Consider the following 20,844-nt stretch of genomic DNA (forward strand, 5'->3'; position numbering starts at 1 on the left):
GTTGCGATGCGCGATGCGATGACATTGCATCGGCGCCATCAGCCACGCACGGGCATGAAGCCTCTCAAACTACGTCGCGAGCGGGTGCGGTATTACATAGTTCGTCACTGAGCCCCAGTTTCGTCGAGCGAATGGCGAATAACGAATAGCGGCTGATGGTGGGGCCCGTCGGGAGTATGGCAAGACGGCCGACCCATAGGCCTGTTGTCTTGAGTAGTGTAGTACACTACTGCGCACTGCTGTAGTTCCAGCCAGGTGGTTTCGAACATGTCAGCTTTCAAACAGTAAACTTTGAAAGGTGCCATAAAAGCGGAAGCCACATGGTGCGAGGCCTTGATACGCGCTGCTGGCGAGGTGGAATGCAATTCAAGGCAGTGCAGATGCCGAGTTGCCGATCTGCCATTGGTGGAATTCTGCATCAGGCCGGCACACAATTGCTCGCCAGTTCACGCTCACGTATAAATAGAGTGGAGAGGCCGGAGAGAGGAAGGTGTGCTACAGTAGAGCAGAGTCCAAGGTATAGATACGGTATTGTGGCATGTTGCCTCAGTCTGCTGAAGAATGCAAGGTACCCGCAGCCTTCCCAAGTTGGGCCTTTTTCACAGAAGAAGCTGACGTCATCGTGAATGTCGATATGGTGGTGGTGGTGATGGTGTTGATACACAGTATGTTGGAGGCTGTTTATCTTGTACCGTGGTTGTCTGTGCAGCGTGTGCATAGACAAGTATGTCTGGTTCGGTTCACTACAACCACGGCGCAGGATTGGCATTCAAGCAGCTCGGGCAGCGTCTCTTGTGTTAGCTAAAGTGGAACTGGTGATTCCATTGAGGACGCTTGTGTTTGCAATCGAGCAGTGCGATCTGGTTCTTTGTCGATAGTATACCAGATCTATGGCGGCAGGCCAAGCTAACCATTTCGGCAGCAAGTCGCACCTTCCATATCGCCGTGCGGGCAGGCGCTACCGGCCCTTCTGCTTTCAACGGAAACGGCTATCCACCTTCGGCGGAACGGAGGCTAACAGCAACGCATCCACTTTGTCTACCTACCCAACCCAGGTTGCCGTCAAAATGCCACGGCCAGTCCCTCTAATTACTGCTGCTCGTCCCTCTTCTTCTCCCTTTATCATCTCTGCGACCCATCTGCGACAGTCCAGTACTCGCCACTCGCACCGTTCCCCGCTTCAGCAAGCTTCTTTTGTATGCAAGCAGCTGCACTTGCATGTGACAGCATCACCAGACTAGCCCGGCACTACAAACAGAGCGCAACAAACTCTCCACAACATTGTGAGCTGTCACAGCACCGACCACGACCGTGTTCCGCCGCTTCGGACCCGAAAGCACTGCATCTGGCTTGACAAGAAAAAGAACGGACAGTCTCAGACATCCTAAGCACCTCTTCTCGCGACACCCAAAGTTTTAAAACCCCCATTTCGGTCTGCTGCACAGTTCATCACCACGTGCGCTACATCAATTAAGAGCACGCCATTGCTTCGCTGTACAGTAAACATCAAGCTCTACAGCTACTTAGCCTACTCACACTCCAACCATGCCTGGAATTAGCGAAATCATCCCACAGCCCGACCCGAGAGAGCTCCTTCCACCGCTACTCGCCTGTCTAGCAACAGCAAAGGCATCTAAAGACGTGCCTCCAGGCCTTCTTCCTCTTCTCTCGCCCATACTTCGCCAGCGTGTCCAACTTCTATCCTCTAGCGAATGGCTTCCGCTGCTGTCTTGGGACCAAGAAGTGGCGTCTCGGCTCCCAGAAGTCATTGAGAAAATCGACGTCGAGCCGCACCCCTCTTCGGGCGAAATCGAGATTGAGGAGCCAGACGAGATTTTGTATCGAAGATCAGACGCCGAAACACTACATTCAAGACTGGTGCTTGGCGAATATGGAATCATACCTACCTACCTTTGGTGCACAGGCGGTGAAGGGGGGAGTCGCTGGCTGCTGGCGGAGCTGAGAGGGTTAGCAGACGCCGAGGACGGCACAGAGTGGTTTAAGCATGTCGCCGATGCAAACGAAGCTGGCTTCAGACGAAAGTCGGGCACCGTAAAGAGCAACGGCATCAAAATCCAGCAAGCGGTCCTTGAGCCAGAAGTGGCTGTAGAGGAAGACGAGGACGATGGCTCATATTGGGCCGCATATGACCAAACGCCTGGGAGAACACCACAGCCGAGGCGTTCTCCTGCCCCGATAAGCAACAGTCAAACGCAAGTTGGGCCCACGCAGTCAGAACTCGAGTATTTTGCGCGTTACGCTTCCGAGGTCCAACCAGCGCTTGACGCACATGACCCTGACGAAGAAAGCCCAGCTGCAGGAGAATCCACATTGAATGGCAACGCTCTCAGCTACGCCCGTGGACCCCAGACTGAAGCTCTCAACGCATCCAGCCTTGGTCCCAATGGCTACGACTCGTCCATTGCATCAGCACACACAAACGGCCACATGAATAGTGATGGTCTCAATGGCAACGACAGCGCCATATATCACATGTCAGCCGGCCAGGATCGAGAGATAGCGGCCAGTGCACTAAACCACCCCCGACCGTCTTCTTCAGCGTCTTCCAGCTCGATCGAGAGGCTTGAACAAAAAGCAGAAAGCTCCAGTCAAGCGGAGCTTGCCATCAAGCAGCACATCAGCACAGACATCAAGAGTTTGTTCCGGTTGGCGAGAGCTTCGGGTATTGATAGGGAAGAGTTTGAGAGGATTATACAGCGAGAACTCGAAGTGTTGCCTATGCTGGAGCAAGAGTAGTTGTAGCTGAGGACGTAGGAAAACAAGACGAGATTGGATACTTGTGAGAAGGCCAAAAGTTCTCATGTCATGAGCATTCGGGGGTATTTTGTATGTGTACACATGTTGTATGACACTCCAACCTAACGAAAAAATGGTTTCGGTTATCCCTCAATTCTTCTTTTATCACTATTGACCAATTTTGATTTTTTTTATCTCAAAGCCCGAGGGGCCATGGTCAATACTCACAATCGTGGTCTATAAACAAAACTGTCCGTTTTTTTTTCAATGCCTGGCACATCTCAACCCCGCGCTCTCCAAGAACATGATGCACGCCTACCTTCGTCTCTGGGCCTCGCCGCTCGCGAATTTAGCCCCGCTAGCCTTGAGCTGCTGCAGAATGTCAACGGCATTGGAACTGTTTAGGTTCAATGTGTTGTCCATGCTCGCGCTTCCCCTACCAATCTCCTCAACCACATTATTCGGGTCCGCAGCGCCGACAACCGGAATCTCCGAGGCGAGCCACTGCTGAAAAGGCTTTGCGACAAAATATCCATCTTCCGTGAACCAGCGCGTCATGGGTGCGCGAATGTGCAGCGTCTGTTTAGGATTTGAAGCGTAAGGGGCAGGCGTGAAGACGACGTCGCATTCGTAAATGGGAATGTGTTTCTTTGTCCACGACGATATTCGTAGCTTTGCACCTTTATTTCAGTCTTCTTCTTCTTCTTATCCTTTAGAGGGTGTTCGAATGCATACCTTGCCTGTCTTGCCCTCGCCCTCGTACACGAGGCCCTTTTCTACAAACCAGAGCCAGTAGGTGAAGATGCTGTTGAGCACGAAGTAGGCGACTACGGCGGGGAGAGTAAAGGGCTTGCTGGCTTCCCAGCCGAACTTCCAGTCGTAGTAGAAGAGGGCGCCGGCGATGGTGACGGCTGTGTAGCCGAGGACTAATCGTATGTCGGTGCTTGTATGGATTTGCTTGAATTTGAGGCTGTTGAGGTAATTGGGGAGGGCATCGTCTGTTGTGCTCTTGAGATCTGTGTACCATAAGTATCAGTGTTTGAAGTGTCTATATATATGGCTATGCGTGGAGTGAGGTTTCCTAAACATTGAGTATCCCGCGCAACGTACCTGGCAGCGAGTGCACTGCGATTTTCTGAGTTGCCGACATATTTGTCCGCTCAAAGTTGATGTGCACAGACTAGACTAGAGAGGTACTGGGGACAGACAGCTCAGAATAGCAGGGCCCAGCGCTCGTTTCTTTGCGGGGGAGGAATTGGTGATGAGCGTTGCTCGTGGTGGATGGGACACCTTTCCACAAGGGCAAAGCGCGCGGACCCTGGTCGTCCCGCCGGAGCCTCAGCGGCGGCGGAGTAGCTCTCGACTCTCGACCTTCGTTTCTGGGCCGAACGACAACCATCGACTTTGAACATCGCCCCTCCACCCTCCTTTCAACGTCCGCCTATCCCGCGCAATTCGCCTGTTCCTGCCAACCATGGGGCAGCCCGTAGTCCAGACGATCCATAGGGATCCTGCCCTGTTGTACGTTGTCTACAGCCTTTGGCGGATGATGCATTGTTGCGACGAAAGACGGCTGCTAATATTTCTACTTATAGTTGGTGGATTCTACTCCCCATCACAGTCGTCATGGTACAGATCCATTTTCAACAATTTCCCATGATGCACCTCAGTCTGACGCCCATCTCAAGGTCCTTACCGGTATTCTCCGCCACTACGCCATGACATTGCTGCAATCCACGCCCAAGAAACAAGACCTTCCAAAGATCCGGCAGCAGCGCTCGCTCATCCGCGGCGTCAATCTGCGCACCAATGCGCACGTCATCTCGCCCGCCTCGTTTGTGGCACGAAAGGCATACATGGTGCAGGCGTTCCAGGAGGGAAAGTTCCTCGCGGAGCCCGAGATGAGGGGGAAGCCCAGGCCGAATCCCATGAGTGACCCTGCGGCTATGGAGGGCATGATGGGCATGATGAAGGGCCAGATGACGATGATGATTCCGCAGACGCTGATCATGGGCTGGATCAATGCCTTTTTTTCGGGCTTCGTTATTAGTAAGTATTGGGTTCCATTGCTGAGGTGCCGGGTTGTGGAGCAATGAATGGCTTCTCGTATTCCAGAGCTTGCAACCCTGAGCCCTTGGATCTGGGGTGTTTTTCAGCTGGCATCTCAGATCTTTTGCTCTAGAATGTTTCCAGCTGTGCCGAATTCCGCTTTGCTCGGCTCCTGTATACATGGGAAAGCGAGTGGTTGTTCATTTCGCGCTCCCGAGTCATGGGTTCGCATCGAATTGCTCCATCTCCCATGGTGGAAAATCAATATGGATACATGCTAACCGGCGCTACTCCACAGTGAAATTACCTTTCCCGTTGACGCCACAATTCAAGTCGATGCTCCAATCTGGAGTAGGTACTCGCGACCTCGACGTTAGATGGGTGTCGAGTTTGTCCTGGTACTTCCTGACATTGTTCGGCCTGCAACCCGTCTATAACTTTATCCTTGGAAGCAACAACGGTACGTGTTCGGTAAACATTCGCCTGCTTTACTAGCTCAAGCTGACAGTGGGCCTTCAGCTGCCAACCAGGTTTCACAACAGATGGCCATGGCGAATCCAGGCGCGGGTGGTATGATGGGTCCCGAGCAAGACCCCGACAAGCTCTTCCTCAATGAAGCCGAGAATCTGGAGGTGCTGGAGCACCGATGGATATTGGAGGGAATCGAAGGCCGACTGGTTGCCAAACTTGGAGCGTGATGTCGCTACACTGTGCTAGGTACTAGTAGCTGTCGCCCAGCCCTGTAGTCAAGTGGCGTCCTCCAGTATCGAGGACTGGCCAGAAAAATGATTTATCCAGCGTCAACCATGCCTGTTTGGATTCCCGGCCGAAGAGGAGTGATTCCATGAGTGCCGTACATAATGTTCCAGTCGCACAGCTCTGGGGGCAGTGGTAACTGTGGCTTGCGGACTAACATGGACGCCTACGGGACCAAATGCCAAGCGAGGCATCTTGTGCGAGGGGACTAATCACAACCGCTTGAAACTTTCTCGACTTATGCATTGCGTGGCGCGATAATCTCCTGACAAATAGTAGAAACTACAGATTGACGATAACCATGTCCAGCTTGTCCACATGCCGACGCAGGGGTAAAAGATGGTCCTCCAGGCGCGTTGTCCTTGATCTGAGAGGCGCATTGACCTGCAAGCGAGTCCTCCAGAGCCCATGTTGCCTGGCCGCCACTCGTCGGTCACCCTCACAGCATGCCATGCTCCGCCCCCAATTGCGCCTTCGCCAACGCACCATACTGCCTAGTTTGTAAGGCAACTCCATCAAGTCGTACGGAATACACAAATGTTGAGACAGCCTAGGCGTACTCTTGTTACCTTCACCATACGGTATACACGGCCAGCGTCACAAATGTATCCATCCTAAACAAGCCACGGGAAACACTGTCCGGCAGATCATGCTCAATCCTATCTCGATGCCCGAATGGAGTCGTCTTGGGCGAGACGCGCCCCTCGTTCTGGCGAGCTATCCTGCAGTGAGCTCCAATCAAAGATGCTACCCCTCCACCCTCTAACCCTCCACCCTCCATCCACAATGGCAATGGCGCTTCCTCTTCGTCGGGACCTTTGACTCCCATCAGCCATCGCCTGTGTGATATGACCCTCGGAACAATCGCATCCTTGGTGCCGGTCACCCGGCCTAGCAGCACGACAGCGACTGGCCACGAACCCTTATGCGCGGCCTCCTAGGTGAGATGTCGACACTGTCGTGTAGGCGGTTCGTCCTCCGAATGCGTCGTCCGTCCGTTTACATGTTCGTTTTTTGGCCCCCAACGGTCAAACTGGTGGGACTGCGGGTTGACAGCTCGAACGTGCGCATGGCCCGTACCCTCTTTCCGACACATCCTGCAAGCTATGCTGTCCGCGGAGCAGCTTATTGACTCGAGTTGGCTTGGTCGTATCGCCATACGGAAGCGATCGACCCAGACCATAGAGATTGTTTTTTTGATTTGCAGCTCCACCCTGGGGGCTTACACTCTATGCGCCCGTGACGGCAGACGGCAGGAGCCAGAGCCCTGTGGTGGCTGACAGCTGGTGCTTTGACAGGGGGCCCGGTCCACCGGTGAAGCTGAAGCGCGCAAGATGAACAGACGCCAAGGCAACTCTACTTTTATTGGTGGCTGTGATGCGGCTCTGCAAGGACTCTCTGGCATAAAACACTGTGGACCATGAGAGCCTGAGGGTGGAGGTACACCATAGTACCGGAATTCGAGGGCAGTGCAACCCAATAGCAAACTACTCTGGTTTGCTGCCTTGGATCTCCACCACATTCCTCATACTTGCTCCGCCTCTTTTTGTTTTGATATCTTTTATCTGGCCCCCTTATATTCTTGGGGGTTGAATTGCAGGCCGTGCCATCACAGAGAAAGTGATACCTTGAACTAGGGCATCTCTGGATACCATTAGAGTAAGTCTACAATATCAAGCGATATCAGATATGTTTATTCTAATACAGTCACTCAGTCCAACTATTTCAACCCTACATTCGGATTTTGTCCCAATGTTCGCTATAGATACCCTTCAGTTTGGAGACTTGTCGCAAATACAAGCCATGGACGAGTCTCGCTATTCTACCTGGAACACAAACCACGATAACTACATGTACCCATACAAGCAGAACCTAGTAAATTATCCCTTGGAAGAAAACCTCTGTTTCGATGATTTCGATGAAGGCAGCATCAGTGTTCCACCCATGCAGCGCTTCATGGACGGCCCGTACCCCTTCAGCAGCGGTATGTTAGAGGCAAACATGCCCCTATACAACCAGTACACAGCACATCTAGGGTACCAATGGCACCCATCAGACAACCTTCGACATCCCTCCCCTGACCGTACGTCTTCTGGCAATACTAGTCAGAATACCCAGGACGAGCTGCGGTCTCCGTACATGTACCATGCTACTCCATGCACTGGTCCCATGGAATACCCTCAGGCCTCGTTCCCCTGTTCATCGATCGAGCAATTTCATAATGGCTCTTATCAGCTCGACGTTCCGGCATTTCCAAGTAACTGTACCCTTAGTCAACTCGAATACACCCGCGTGACGGAGGCAGTTGCAGAGGAAGTCGAAGATGGTAATGTCAAACAAGAGGCTATTCCTAGCCACGAGCAAGGAACCGTCAAGACAGAAGAGACAAGAGAGTACACGACTTATGCAGATTCGGCAATTGAACTCTCCACAAGAGACGCTCAATCAGTTGAACCAGTCGAACCAATTGATTACCCCGAAGAGTCCACTTCAGATTCCGAGTATAACCCGACATCTAGTCGGTCCAATAAGAGGAAAAGGGCGACAGCGTCGAGCAACAGCTCTAGTCGTACCTCAAAGCGTCGCACACATACTCGCAAGGACTCTCACACTACCAGTCCTACAACGCCGATCAAATCTGAGAAGAAACAACGCCGGACCTCGAAGGCCTCTCAGAGCCCTATCGACCTGAGCACCCACCCAGACTATCGCCGTCCCTTCCCTTGCCCCTTCGCTATATATGGCTGCAAGTCCGACTTCGTCTCCAAGAACGAGTGGAAGAGGCACATCAGCACCCAACACATTAAGCTCGGCTATTGGCGCTGCGATCTCTGCCTGCCGTCAGTAGATCCAGAAGACGATGACGCTCTCTACCACAACGACTTCAATCGCAAAGACCTCTTCACCCAGCATCTGCGCCGCATGCACGCCGCCCCCAAAGACAAGTCTCACCAGTCCACAAAGGAATACCCCGTCACCGAAGCCAACCTCCCCGAGCACCAGAATCGCTGCAATCGTAAGCTGCGAGACCCGCCACAGTATTCTAGCTGCCTCTTTTGCAACTCCGAATTTGAGGGTGCGACTTCTTGGGATGAGCGCATCGAGCATATCGGACACCATCTTGAGAAGGATAGTGCGAAGAGGGCTGGTATGCTTGACTGCACTACTTGGTACAAGGATACGAGACTTGAGTGTTATTTGCTCGATGAGGGTCTCATCATGAGAAATGGTAGTGGTTGGAGTATTGGTGATGGTATTCCCTGTAGGGTTGCTGTCATAGAGAGCGATGTGGAGTCTGAGGAGGATTGAAAGGGAATAGCCATGGTCATTTTCGTTTTTTGTTTGTTTGTATCGCTGCCTCATTGCGAGCGAACCTTGTTTTCTTTAGGATTTTGCTTGGAAAGACATGATGCTGGTGCACGGTCATTATAGTTGGATACCCCCTTCCCTTTTTCTGTTTTTCTTTTCTCTCTCTTCCAAATCTGAGATTAGATCTCTTTGTTCGAATTTGATAGTACGTCGTCATCTTCATCACCTGAATACATGATTCTCCAAAGCGTCTGGAATATTTACCACTAGCTTGAAACATCAATGTACCACTTATCCTGCTCCCACCTCCCAACACACCACGTCATCCCAACAACCCACACAAGAAACTCCCCAGTACCATTGTTCACCCCCGAACAAAACCCGTAATCACACACACGCCCGCCTATCTCCCCACCCACCCCACTTCCACCCCCGCTATCCGCCCCCATCCCTCTTCCTCCCTTCGCTCACCGACCACTCCACACTAAACCACTGTGGCTGAGCAAGACAGCCCCACCCGCATATACGAGTCCCAACCTGCACACTTACATATGCCATCCATATGAGGTTTAAGGGCGTTTCAGTGTAAAAGATGTAGTCCTTCGTTGCTGCGCCTCTGTGCGGCCCACTTTTTGTCCTTTGGTGTTGGAGGTTGTGTGTGTGTATGTGTGTGTGTTATATAACTAAAGAGAGGAGGAAAGGGAGTGGGATGTAGAATTGAAATAAGAACGATAGGTGGAAGAGATGAGTTTCGGGGGTCTTGGGGCATGTTCATTGTGCTGAAGATGTAGAGTATGTGGAAAGGGGGGGGGGGTTGGAAGGTGATGGGTTGTGGAAACTTGAAGCTTTGGTGAAGCTGTGAAAGTCTCCTACTATACCAGGGGCGTCTGGGGATTTGCTGAATGAGATTCTGATGTCAACCATGTTACCAAGAGTTATCAAAGTAAATGCAAAAGCAAATCTTGAATCATTAATTCGTAAAAAAAAGGCCGCAGAATAGTTATAAGCAGTGAAGCAGAATCTATTACATCACAACTCATCCTTGTATTCTTCCTCACTTCCCTCATACACATCTTCTTCATCTTCCTCCTGAGCATCCTTCTTTCGTTCCTTTTCTCTTCCCATACCTGCAGTCTCCTCGTCCCCATCCTTGCCCGAGTCCTTCTTTTTCTTCTTCTTTTTTTCGCTGACATCATCCTCAGTATCAATGATGCCTCTCAGTTCTCTGCCTTGACGCGTAGTCGCCAGCACCAACTTCCATCCCTTCTTCCCCGCCTTCTTCTTCAAGGTGTTCTTGAATGTCTCCACGTCTTTGAGATTACCAATGTCGTGTTTCTTCATCTCTTCTTTGGTCATTTGTTTTCCGTCGCTACTTGCTACAACAATGAAAGATTCCTTTCCACCGCCGACAACTAGCGATTTTTCGATGACTTTTCCTTCGCTGCCGACAAGCTTCTTTGCACCGACTTCGATACCACCAATAATAGGTCCGCGCTTTGTCGAGCCTTCAAGGCCAGTTGTGATGTCACGGAGAGGGTTTGTATTGGCGTCATCAGCAGCCTTTTGGGCGGCTATGAGCCGCTCAGCTGCAGCCAACTTAGTGGATTCTTGCACGGCGGTCCAGGACTCCACTTCCGACTCTGCTATGACGGGCTCGCAGATGATGGGGTGAGCAAGTTTCTCCTGTGGTGGTGTGAATGCAACATCGTGGCAAAGACGGGGTGTGTCGACGATCATCAGGTACGAGCATGTGCTGGTTTCCTTGACCATGGAAATACGGTCAGCGGACTGCGGATTACAATGGAACTAAATGTCGCATCAGTATGGTAAGACACAAAGTAACTGATTCGCAATACAAACCTGAACATCGATTTTGCGTGGTTTGCCCGTCAGATCGCACTCGGTACCGTCGGATAATCGTTGAACCATGTACCTGCTTGAGCCTTTTGTCTCTAGCCTGGGCAACTCCAAGCCCTTTGTTTCGGCATCCCCCTCGTCCTCATCATCCTCATCGTCAAAGCCCTCCTTGCTGCCTTGCTCGTTTCCGAGCGTCTTGCGTGCATTCGCTTTCTTGCTCTTCTCTTCTGTGGGAAATCTTCCAAGCACAAAGCTGTGCACGCTCTCATCTTCTACTGGCGGGTATATGGGAACTCCGCGACCCGGTGGAAGTTGATGGAATTGCTTGACTTCACCCTTGTAGCAAAATCTGTAGCTCCACCAACCGCTCAAATAGTATATGCAATTGTCTCGCATGCCCTCAAGCAGTTCCCATCCACGGTCCGTTGCGCGTATAAGCTCCTTCTCTTCTTCTGCTTTTGCATCCTCCGCAGAGGTTGTGTCGTTCTGGGCGACTTCTTCGGGTATTATAGGTATGCTGCACAAGTATCGTTGCCCGTGTAATACTACTGCTTCGTATGTATGTTCCAGCGCATCGTCTATGGGTGTTTTATCCGCAGCCGGCTTATCGCGCTTAGAGAGTTCTTGTGTTTCCTGTGATCCCGGTGTCGCCGAGCTCGAGCTGGGTGATCCGCTTGCAAGGAGAGATGTCGCTTCATTCTCTGTGATAAACGTGTCCGGCCATAAAACCTCATACTGGGGGGCATGTTAGCGTGTAGATCTACGATGTTGGTGATAGTGCGTCATACCTGGGGAAAAGCGAGCAAGTCATCAAAGACACTGAACGCATGTTGACTCGCGAGCGCGATGCGCAACACGGCCGGAAGCGCCCATATACCTTTCATGGTCGTGGTTGCCGGGAGCGCCGAGGGGCATCAAGTCAATTGAGGGCACACTACGTGGAGCTGGTTGCGGACTTCTTGTAGTCTGGTTGGAGCCAGATGTCACTTCCGTCAGACTATGCCGCATCGGGTAAGACCCATGAGAGAAGGGTAGTTCGCACATGTTTCAATTATGCTTCCACCTTTCCCCCACATTCATGTATGGATTGTGACGATGTCGCTCTCTCTTATTGGGAAAGAAACATGGTAAATGTCCCTAGGGAGTTGTCTTTGGCGGCTTTCGCTTGGGTAACTTGAGTGGGTGAGGGTTCTCCATCGACTTATCCTACTAATCTGATAGTAGTGTATTTGGACCCCCACATCGGTTGTAGAATACACTGATATTCGCATTTGAACGCACCATATCTGCTTATATTGGCGCGCCTAGCAAGGTGAGGCTGGGTCTGTTGTCCATTGGTTCATGGTATGCCTGATGTGGCGCGGGGTAGTAGCAGTACATATACGCAATGCCCACCGTTCAGCCAGCCTCTCAAGCGTCATCCCAAATTATACGCCCTGTCCCACAGCAGATCTCGTACCATCATAGTTCAATTTGGATAGACAAGCATGTTCCTCTCACCTTCCAGTGCACTAAGAGTGCCAACAAAACCGAGATACCCTGGTGATCCGCTTCGAGCAGGCGAGATCAGGGTATTGTGGCTGCAGCCTGGCAGGTGGACAGACCCCATCGTTTGCGAACTATCTAATGCCAAGATCGAAGTCGTGCAATACCGGGCACTATCCTATGTATGGGGCTCACAGTTTGACCAGCGCTTCGTCCGACTCAATGGTCGTAGCTATCCCGTAACTTTGAATTTGGAGAGTGCGCTGAGACACCTACGAGCAAAGTACAAAGAAGGCTTAGTCCTTTGGGTTGATGCATTGTGAGTACTGCTGATCCTCATATGTCTACAGTTCAAGTCTAACCCTGTTGTGCCTTTTCGTCAGATGCATTGACCAGGCGAATGACGAAGAAAGGACTCGTCAGGTTCAACTCATGAGGTGCATTTATGCGAGTTGCCAAGAATGTCTCGTATACCTTGGGCAGAGCCTCGATAGCACTGTTGGAGCATTGACTGAACCAACATCTATTCTAGACTTTGGGCAACATGGCGCGTATGTTCCTGCTCGAAGCACCTTGAAGTCAAGTCACAAGCCAGGATTATACGACGTATTTGAGTTCTTCTATAAGTTAAGTGAGTCCAATCACTTGTATCAAATCTTGCCCGCTCATGGAGGGCAGAAACAAGCAGGCATGAATTCCAAGAATCACAGAAGCTATAAGGACAGTACGGATTTTTTCGAGGCACTGCGAATGTTCATGCATGCTCCATTTACGCCCTGGTGGCCCAGAATATGGGTGATACAAGAGGTGGCACTTCCTCCCCAAGTTGTCATCCACTACGGTACAATTTCTGCGCCATGGACCATGTTCGCTAAGGCTGCAAAGACGTACCGACTTCACAGTAGTTCATGCTGCCGTAAGTTTATGCACAACTTGCCTCGGGATGAGGAAACTGTCGTGCACAACAGTTTCGAGACAATGTCAAAGGTAGAGGATCTCCGACAGCGTTACCATACACATCAGCCGGAAACGGTTTACTTAGGCCTGTTGGACTTGTTAAGGCTATTCCGAGACAGGAAGTCATCTGACCCCAAAGACAAGGTGTTCGCTCTCCTTAGCATGGCGGAAGTTGTGCCTGGTAGAAAACCCTTGACACCAGATTACTCGCTGAGCGAAAAAGAAGTCTATCTCCAAGCAACGCTGGAATCAATATACTCGACCAAATTGCTTTCAGTGTTTAGTACGGAACTGGGAAGAAAGTTCAGGAGTGACTTGCCATCGTGGGTTCCGGATTGGGGTGCGCCGGGAAGCCATACATATCACTTAAGAGCGAAAGCGATAAAATACTACAACGCATGCGGGAAAGAGGCTACACCAACTTCAATAGTACCAATAGGAGATACCAAACTAGGCCTACAAGGTCTGAAAATTATGCGCGTGGAAGAGGTGGGCGAGATCATGTGGGGGGACGACCCTGCTAGCAGCCGGCACACGCTCCTACAGTGGTGTCAAATAGGGCTACGATACGCGATACCGTTCTGGGATGAGAGGCTTTCGCTGCAGACTGAGAGTATGCAGCCATGGCAGAGAGTTGCCCTGTTCAATTTTTGGAGAACCATATGCGCCGATGTAATCCACGAACATGCAACAATGGGGGGCATACGGAGAGTACTCGCTGAAGACATGTCCACTTTTGAAACATGGATGAGACACTCGAACATGTCACCTTTCAGCAGTGCAGAAAATAGACAGCAAGCTAGGGTTTGGTCTAGGAAAGCGGACTTGTGGAATCTTTTCCTCTTCATATGGCCGACAGTGCCGGACAAAGGCATGCCAGGTGAACCGGACAGTTCCTATGTTCCCATGCACTTGGAGGATCGCCAGGATACATTCCATGTACTGCTTGATATGATTTACACCATCCTGCCGGATTTCCTACTTGGTACGTGGCTTACCGGGAAAGATAGTGACTGGAGAATAATATACCTAAATTTGCTTCCCGCACTCGAGCGCCATTACGGGCCTGATATAGATCTGTATATGGAGAGAGAAAAGAGTCGAATTCCAAGTATAGAGCGGTCGGTAAACATAGCGACATTATCGCGACGGCTGCTCTGCGGTAATGGGCTGGTTGGGCTGGGCCCAGCGGACATGGCTGTTGGAGACGAACTGTTTCTTCTGCCTGGAGGAAAGACACCATTCGTCTTACGTCCACTGGGCTATGATGTGATTGATGGGAATGGGGATGGGGCGAAACCGAAAGATGGGACCGTGTGTAGGCCTATGTACGAGATCATTGGCGACTGTTATTTGGATGGGTGGATGGATGGAGATGCAAAGGTCGGCTCACGAGAATGGGTCGACATTGTGATTGTATGAATTGCTGTCAAGTGACTGAGCTGAGACGATTTGTAGGTAACACTAGGCTGTCGTACTCAAGATACATATGGCCTGAAATGTCATGGAGAAGGGGATTGCATGGTGAGCAGCCAGATGACGTCAATCAACGCGTGAGTGGCTCTTTACGCGGTGACGCGAAAACACGTGACTTGACCTATGAGGCGAAATCAGACGGCCGATTGCTGCCTTGCGCAGGGGGCGACCCACTTTTCCAAGAAGCCAGCCAATGACGGGACGCGCGCGGGCCGCTCCCAAAGTCTCACAAGCCGCGCGACAGGTCCAAAGTTACTTTCATTCTCTTTTGACGTGTCGAGTCTTCGTCTGCTTTGGTTTTGTTGCTAGCAAGGTGTGTACCGACCTCAATTGCAGTCGCGCCAAGGACTAGTCTGTGAGACACTTTCACGCTGACCCTCTGTCATAGAGCCTGTCTCCCAGGGCACCCTTACGCCGCATTCCACCCCACCCTATCCCATTCCAATCTTCCCACTCCTTGCCTTGTCCCGGAAGGCAAACGTCCGCCTCACCGTGCCGACATATGCGAACCGTATCTGCCGTCCCTGCTTTTGCTGTTTGGCTGCTGCCTACCAATACTCAGCCTGTCAGTACCTACTCCACTTCGCTCTTCGGCATCGCATCGATTCCAGGACGCGAATGAGATATCCGCGCCGACAGTACTCAGAGGCATACATTTGAATTCCACTTGAAAGAGCGCTGGCCCAAGCAAAATCTCTGCCTGGTGCACTATAGAACGACTGGCTGTGGAAGAGTACGCAAAAGAAACGTCAAGGAGGGGACTTGTCGCAGCTTGATTCTCATGACTCACTGCTACGTCCCATTGACTTGGAGCACGTAAAGAAATATCGCGCAATTTTGAGGGCTAGATCCAAGCCGTCCTGCGTTGTGACCCCAGGTCGCTTTCCGTCTGCTTCATTCACCCTCCGCGTGCACGGCCCCATATCGTGCCTACGTTGCCCAAGTGATCGCCTGCTTTGCTTTCAGCGCAAGCGACAGTCCCCGCTAGACCCCCATTGCGCGATACCCCGCAACGCGCTATCTACCCTCCACAGATACATAAATTGCCCTCTCAACCCCTCGGTTTGCTCCACGGACATTATTCTGAGCCACAATGGAGAACGAGCCTTCCCAGCCCACTCAACCTTCCACACAGCAAGTGCTGGACCCTCGTCGCTTAGGTAGGAACAACTCAGGCTTAAATGACTGTGACATCTCGGATGTCCTTGTCATTCTTCATCCAGCTACACCGACTGCCATTAAGATTGTCGAGCATGCGGCACAGCATAGGCCCGAGCATGTACTGTTTCGGAATTCTGTCGACTCCATGGGCGAATCAATCAGTGATGCTGAGGAGCAAGAGACTTTCATAATAAACCCTCATCCAGACCAAAATGGACGCAGTTCTCGTGCCGGGGCCGACCTTGCCCTTCGCCTCTCGTCCGCAAACAAATTGAAGTTCAAGCAGCTTGGCTTCATATTTGGGCGCAACCATCAGAGCGCCGACATCATCTTTGGCCAGGATTCGGGAAAGAGGATCAGCAACCAGCACTTCCGAATCTATATTAACATGGACGGTCTGCTTATGCTCGAAGACATGTCCACAAACGGCACTATTGTTGATGAAGCCCTTCTCAAGTGCAAAGACGCACGCTTTAGCAAGATCCGAATGCTAAGCTCCGGTTCCATCATCTGTATACAAAACTCCAACGATGCGGAGATGATTAAGTTCATTGTTCGCATTCCTTCACGAGTGTCCCATCTGGAGCGCTTCCGGGAAAACCTTCGCAACTTCATTACCGAGTGTACGCCCGATTTTGGTGAGGAAAAGAGCAAAGTTGTGCAGCGAGTGGCGAAGCAGTATGGTGGGCCTTCCATGAAATGGGATGGCGGGCAATATTACAACATAATCGGTGTGTGCCATCGGTTTCCCAAGTTTGACCTATACTAATCTGTGGCAGGCCAAATTGGCAAAGGTGCTTTTGCTACCGTCTATCAGCTCGCGGTGAAGATGACTGGCAAACTGCTAGCCGCAAAAGAACTCGAGAAGCGGCGGTTCATGAAGAACGGCATGCTTGATAAGAAGATCGACAACGAAATGAAGATTATGCAACATCTTCGGCACCCTAATATTGTAGAGTTTGTCGAACACTACGACCAAGGCGATTATTTATACATCATCATGGAGTATGTACGACAAGGCGACCTACAAGGTTACCTCAACCAGTACGGCACCATGAAGGAAGAGACTGCCAGGAGCATGGCTCAACAGATTCTGAATGCCCTGAGCTATCTGCACCGAGCTAAGATCACTCACCGTGATATCAAGCCTGATAACATTCTCATCGCCGATCTTGATCCTTTCACCGTCAAGCTTTCGGACTTTGGCTTGTCAAAAGTCGTCAAGCACGAGGAGACCTTTCTCAAGACCTTTTGCGGTACTTTGTTGTACTGCGCTCCAGAGGTTTTCCCTGATTTCAATGGCCAGTCAAAGGGCACCAAGCGCCGGCGTGGAGCCAAGGTGTACCATTCCTATAGTTCCTCGGTCGACATATGGTCCTTTGGAGGTGTCCTCTGGTATGCACTTTGCGGTGAACCTCCATTTAGGGGCATTGCCGACGCCACCGGTGAGGCCATGTACAATAACATCATGGGCACTCCACTCGATCCAACGCCACTCCGCAAAGCAGGTGTTTCTGCAGCCTGCATCGATCTCTTAACGCAAATGCTTCGAACAGATCCGGCCGAACGGCCGACCGATCGTGACTGCCTGAATCACCCATGGCTCAAGGACGGCGCGATAATCCCTGCTGATCCCGTTTTGCAGTCCATCATCGAAGAGGAGGAAGAGGAACAGGACGAAGAAGCTGAGCAACAATTATCGCAACTCCGTCTTCAAGAAGAAGAGATTCCAGAGTCGGAAGACGAATCTGATGTTCTCTCTGACGAAGAACTCATGGGTTTTGTTACAGAGCGACAGCCAAAGCGAGTCCGTGCCGACCCTTTATACCCCCGCCATCAGATCAGGGATCGCGATGAATCTAGTATGGAGCCTTCTTTTGCTTCGTCTCATCTAGTCCCTGAGGGTGAGAGCTTTCAGGTTATGCCGACACCCAGGCGGCCTCTCTTTGGTGAAATTGGACAGTCTGCCCTGGAAAGCTCAGGAGTACTAAGTGCGCACGCCAACGATGCTCTATTACGCGAGGAATCTATCCAGCTTGCGCAGAATGACGGCGCTGCAGAGTCGAGCCACACTGAAGATGGCTCAGACTATGAAGGGCCTTTCACCGCACCCGCACGTCTAGATCATGGTGTGTCGTCTTCTAGTCTATTGGGCACCGAATCTCTCGTGAGAGATCTCAACATGACATCGCCCTATTCTCCTGTCTCCCGAGCGCAAAGTCCTGCCATGCCGGCAACACCCAAAACCCCAGAAGTTGTTCAGCACAGCTCCCTGGACCAGTCGTCGAAAGAATTCAGCCAAATAAGTGAGCCGACTCCAAGAGCACGGCCATCCGGGATGAACCGTCTGATTGAGCTACCGGTTACTGCATCCTACTACTACGACCCAAGGGATCCAAACACACACAATTTGGAATACGCGTCTAAGATAAGCGGGCATGACTTTTCATCCATCAACCAGGATGCCACGAGTGAGACATCTGCATACCCAGACACAGTAGGGGTCTCACGAACAAGCGAAACATCAGCAGCGTCAAGTGCTGCAGCAGCTCCTTCTCCTGCTGCTGAGATACCGTCTGTCCCTGCTGAGCTAGATTTCCGCCCACCTCCAAGGCGATTGGGCAAGCTTGTTGCGACACCAGATTCATTTGCTCCCAACCTCACGCTCAACATCACCCAAAGTAAGACTTCATGGGGCCGTCTCGCAAACAATACTATTGTATACGAGCACAGCCGCGACACGCGTGTCCCGAAGACAGCATTCATCATCTTTTTCTATTCGCCCAGTGGTCAGTCCCAGGGGACTGTTGACGATCTCTCTCAGCAAGGCAAAGACTGGACTAGTTTGCAGGACCTGCATGTCGGCATTTGGACATGCGCTACGCATGGCATCTCCATCAATGGTAAACATCTCAAACAGCAAGATGAAAAGAAGCGTGCGTTGTTTGGTCATTTGCACACTGGCGATATTGTGCAGGTCTATCACGACTCGCGCGGAACTGAGTGCCTCAAGTTCCAATGCGAATTCTATCTTGGCTCTGGCAAGGATCCACGACCGCCAGGCAAGAGTTTCAGTACACTCATTGGGAACAGGCTTTCGCAATAGGTCGGTGCTTAGTACTCTTTCATCTCCACTTCCATGTTCGGGGGACCCCATGGTATTTCGTTTCTTTCTATTGGCTTCTGCATGATCATATTGTCTCAGGTATCTTGGCAATCTTTTGTACTACCATTTTTCTCACTCATCACAGTTATCGTCACTTCCATATCTCTTTTTTCTTTTCTTGTAATATCAGCATTACTTAGGCTAAAGCGCGGTATGGTTCCCTAGACTGAGAATACCATGGCGAGGGGAGAATTGCCGTTTCTTTTGACATCGAGGGGAGCACTATAGGTCTGGTGGGTTATATCACGGAAGGTTTTTTTTACATAGTTTAGATATGTTGGTCTCAGAGCGCTATTGGAGATGTAGCTATTGGTCACCAATGTATTTTAGGATTAAAGTGGCACAAAATAAACGAGTGTATTTCAAAATGTTGGAAAATGGTGTACATGCGAACCAGAATAGAATGCTACGAGTGTTGTTTTAGTGTCTTCTTGTAGATTCTACCATGCTCTATCTGTCATTTGACTGTTACGCTAATTATAGTAATGCTAGATCTTTAATGAGAAGTCGCTGTTCTTTGCATATGTGCTTCCTACTGACAGGTGCGCGAACCATCTGATGTTTTGTCGTTCTGTCAGGTCTCGTAGGTAGGAGAGCACGGAAACTAGAGCCATACCGAAGCTGGGCCATAATTTTATACTAGATCCTTACTTGGGAGACAGCTAAAATACTCCAAGTTCGCGAAAGAATGAATGATGATAATTTCATTATCAGAATCAGCAAGTATGAGAGGGAGCATAGAATTGCAGGCAGAATATTGGTTATCTCTCGAGACTTCTGCTAAAAGAAAAGAAAACATACAATCTTAGCGTGTGACTATGAGATGCCTAGATGGATAGCGCAAGAAATTGTTCTTGGTTCAGGTCCTGAGAATGATGACGTAGAATAAGTTCTAGACGGAGAAAATAAATGGGTATTTCTATCTAATACCAGTTTAATATTCAATGAGTCAGCCAGGATTCTTTTCAGGTATCGGTCATGAAATGTAGGTGAAGTCCAGCGAATCCAATCCACCACGCTACTATCAAGACATACATGTCATGGATACAGCCCTTCAGGCATCAGCGTTAAAGATACCACGACTCCTTTTTTCCAACAAGTTCTTTTGCATAAGCATAGATCCTTTATTCAACTTCGGCCCCCCTTATTACTTGACCTTTTTTTTTCCATCTGTGTGCTATGTAGCGTATCATATGTATCAATTATCTCAGAAAAGAATGGCAGGCCACACCCCCAACCTGCCGTAATCGGGTATTCCAAAAAAAGAAAAAGACTCTGCGTCTAATTATACAAAATCCCAATATCAATCACCCTTCCCACCCCCACATTCCCACCCCTCTCATCTCTCTCAATCCTCTCTCTCAACCCCTAAAACCGCCAAAAAAAAATGCATCTCCCCACCGTCATTCTCATCCTGCCCTTCTTCCTCACCAACATCACCGCATAGACTGATCTCGTGCCAATATGCCAAACACCACCTGAACACTAGGGTATACGTTTTCTATCCTCCTAATCCCCCCCCTCTCTCTTTTTTTACCTTTGGTTTGGTTTGGTATGAGAAAGACAGTATAAACGAAAAGCTAATGGAAGAGTACTAGTGTCCTGGACAATTTCGTTTACATTCTACGTGGGCGGCGCCGGGGAGAGGGGGACAGGGGACGGTGTGATTGTTGGTGTTTGAATGGGTAGAGCGTAGAGAGTGTAGAGAAAAAGTGAAGGGAAGGGAAGGGAAGGAAGGGAATGAAGTAATAGTAACGCAAAACCAAAAGAGAGAGAGAGAGAGAGAGAGAATCTAACAAGTAGTAGGATTGAGTAAATTAGTCTCGAGTAAAAGGATTAAAGAAAAAAAGAAAAAGAAGAAAAGGACAAGG

General features: G+C 50.5%; 7 protein-coding genes across 7 annotated transcripts; 5 read left to right on the forward strand and 2 right to left on the reverse strand.

Annotated features, from left to right (window-relative positions):
• Positions 1-1,545: 1,545 nt before the first annotated feature.
• On the forward strand, positions 1,546-2,757 carry COCMIDRAFT_7037 (uncharacterized protein; the record flags this gene model as incomplete). The annotated part of the gene is made up of 1 exon (XM_007691745.1): positions 1,546-2,757. One exon carries the CDS (start codon positions 1,546-1,548, stop codon positions 2,755-2,757), a length of 1,212 nt encoding a protein of 403 aa, XP_007689935.1.
• A 315-nt stretch (positions 2,758-3,072) lies between these two features.
• On the reverse strand, positions 3,073-3,907 carry COCMIDRAFT_38539 (uncharacterized protein; the record flags this gene model as incomplete). The annotated part of the gene is made up of 3 exons (XM_007691756.1): positions 3,073-3,429; positions 3,493-3,773; positions 3,868-3,907. The coding sequence occupies 3 exons, from the start codon at positions 3,905-3,907 to the stop codon at positions 3,073-3,075; spliced, it is 678 nt and encodes a 225-aa protein (XP_007689946.1).
• Positions 3,908-4,231: 324 nt separating this feature from the next.
• COCMIDRAFT_100584 (uncharacterized protein) lies at positions 4,232-5,504 on the forward strand (the record flags this gene model as incomplete). The annotated part of the gene is made up of 5 exons (XM_007691763.1): positions 4,232-4,278; positions 4,353-4,386; positions 4,446-4,806; positions 5,105-5,266; positions 5,326-5,504. The coding sequence occupies 5 exons, from the start codon at positions 4,232-4,234 to the stop codon at positions 5,502-5,504; spliced, it is 783 nt and encodes a 260-aa protein (XP_007689953.1).
• Positions 5,505-7,314: 1,810 nt separating this feature from the next.
• COCMIDRAFT_100585 (uncharacterized protein) lies at positions 7,315-8,871 on the forward strand (the record flags this gene model as incomplete). Its single annotated transcript, XM_007691764.1, has 1 exon — positions 7,315-8,871. The coding sequence occupies one exon, from the start codon at positions 7,315-7,317 to the stop codon at positions 8,869-8,871; it is 1,557 nt and encodes a 518-aa protein (XP_007689954.1).
• Positions 8,872-9,900: 1,029 nt separating this feature from the next.
• COCMIDRAFT_7041 (uncharacterized protein) lies at positions 9,901-11,612 on the reverse strand (the record flags this gene model as incomplete). The annotated part of the gene is made up of 3 exons (XM_007691746.1): positions 9,901-10,677; positions 10,732-11,463; positions 11,517-11,612. 3 exons carry the CDS (start codon positions 11,610-11,612, stop codon positions 9,901-9,903), a joined length of 1,605 nt encoding a protein of 534 aa, XP_007689936.1.
• Positions 11,613-12,215: 603 nt separating this feature from the next.
• COCMIDRAFT_100602 (uncharacterized protein) lies at positions 12,216-14,592 on the forward strand (the record flags this gene model as incomplete). The annotated part of the gene is made up of 2 exons (XM_007691765.1): positions 12,216-12,532; positions 12,597-14,592. 2 exons carry the CDS (start codon positions 12,216-12,218, stop codon positions 14,590-14,592), a joined length of 2,313 nt encoding a protein of 770 aa, XP_007689955.1.
• A 1,147-nt stretch (positions 14,593-15,739) lies between these two features.
• Positions 15,740-18,913, forward strand: COCMIDRAFT_100581 (uncharacterized protein; the record flags this gene model as incomplete). The annotated part of the gene is made up of 2 exons (XM_007691766.1): positions 15,740-16,538; positions 16,602-18,913. The coding sequence occupies 2 exons, from the start codon at positions 15,740-15,742 to the stop codon at positions 18,911-18,913; spliced, it is 3,111 nt and encodes a 1,036-aa protein (XP_007689956.1).
• Positions 18,914-20,844: the final 1,931 nt, after the last annotated feature.

This window comes from Bipolaris oryzae, assembly GCF_000523455.1.
Source record: "Bipolaris oryzae ATCC 44560 unplaced genomic scaffold scaffold_108, whole genome shotgun sequence".
Classification (NCBI taxonomy): Eukaryota; Fungi; Ascomycota; class Dothideomycetes; order Pleosporales; family Pleosporaceae; genus Bipolaris; species Bipolaris oryzae.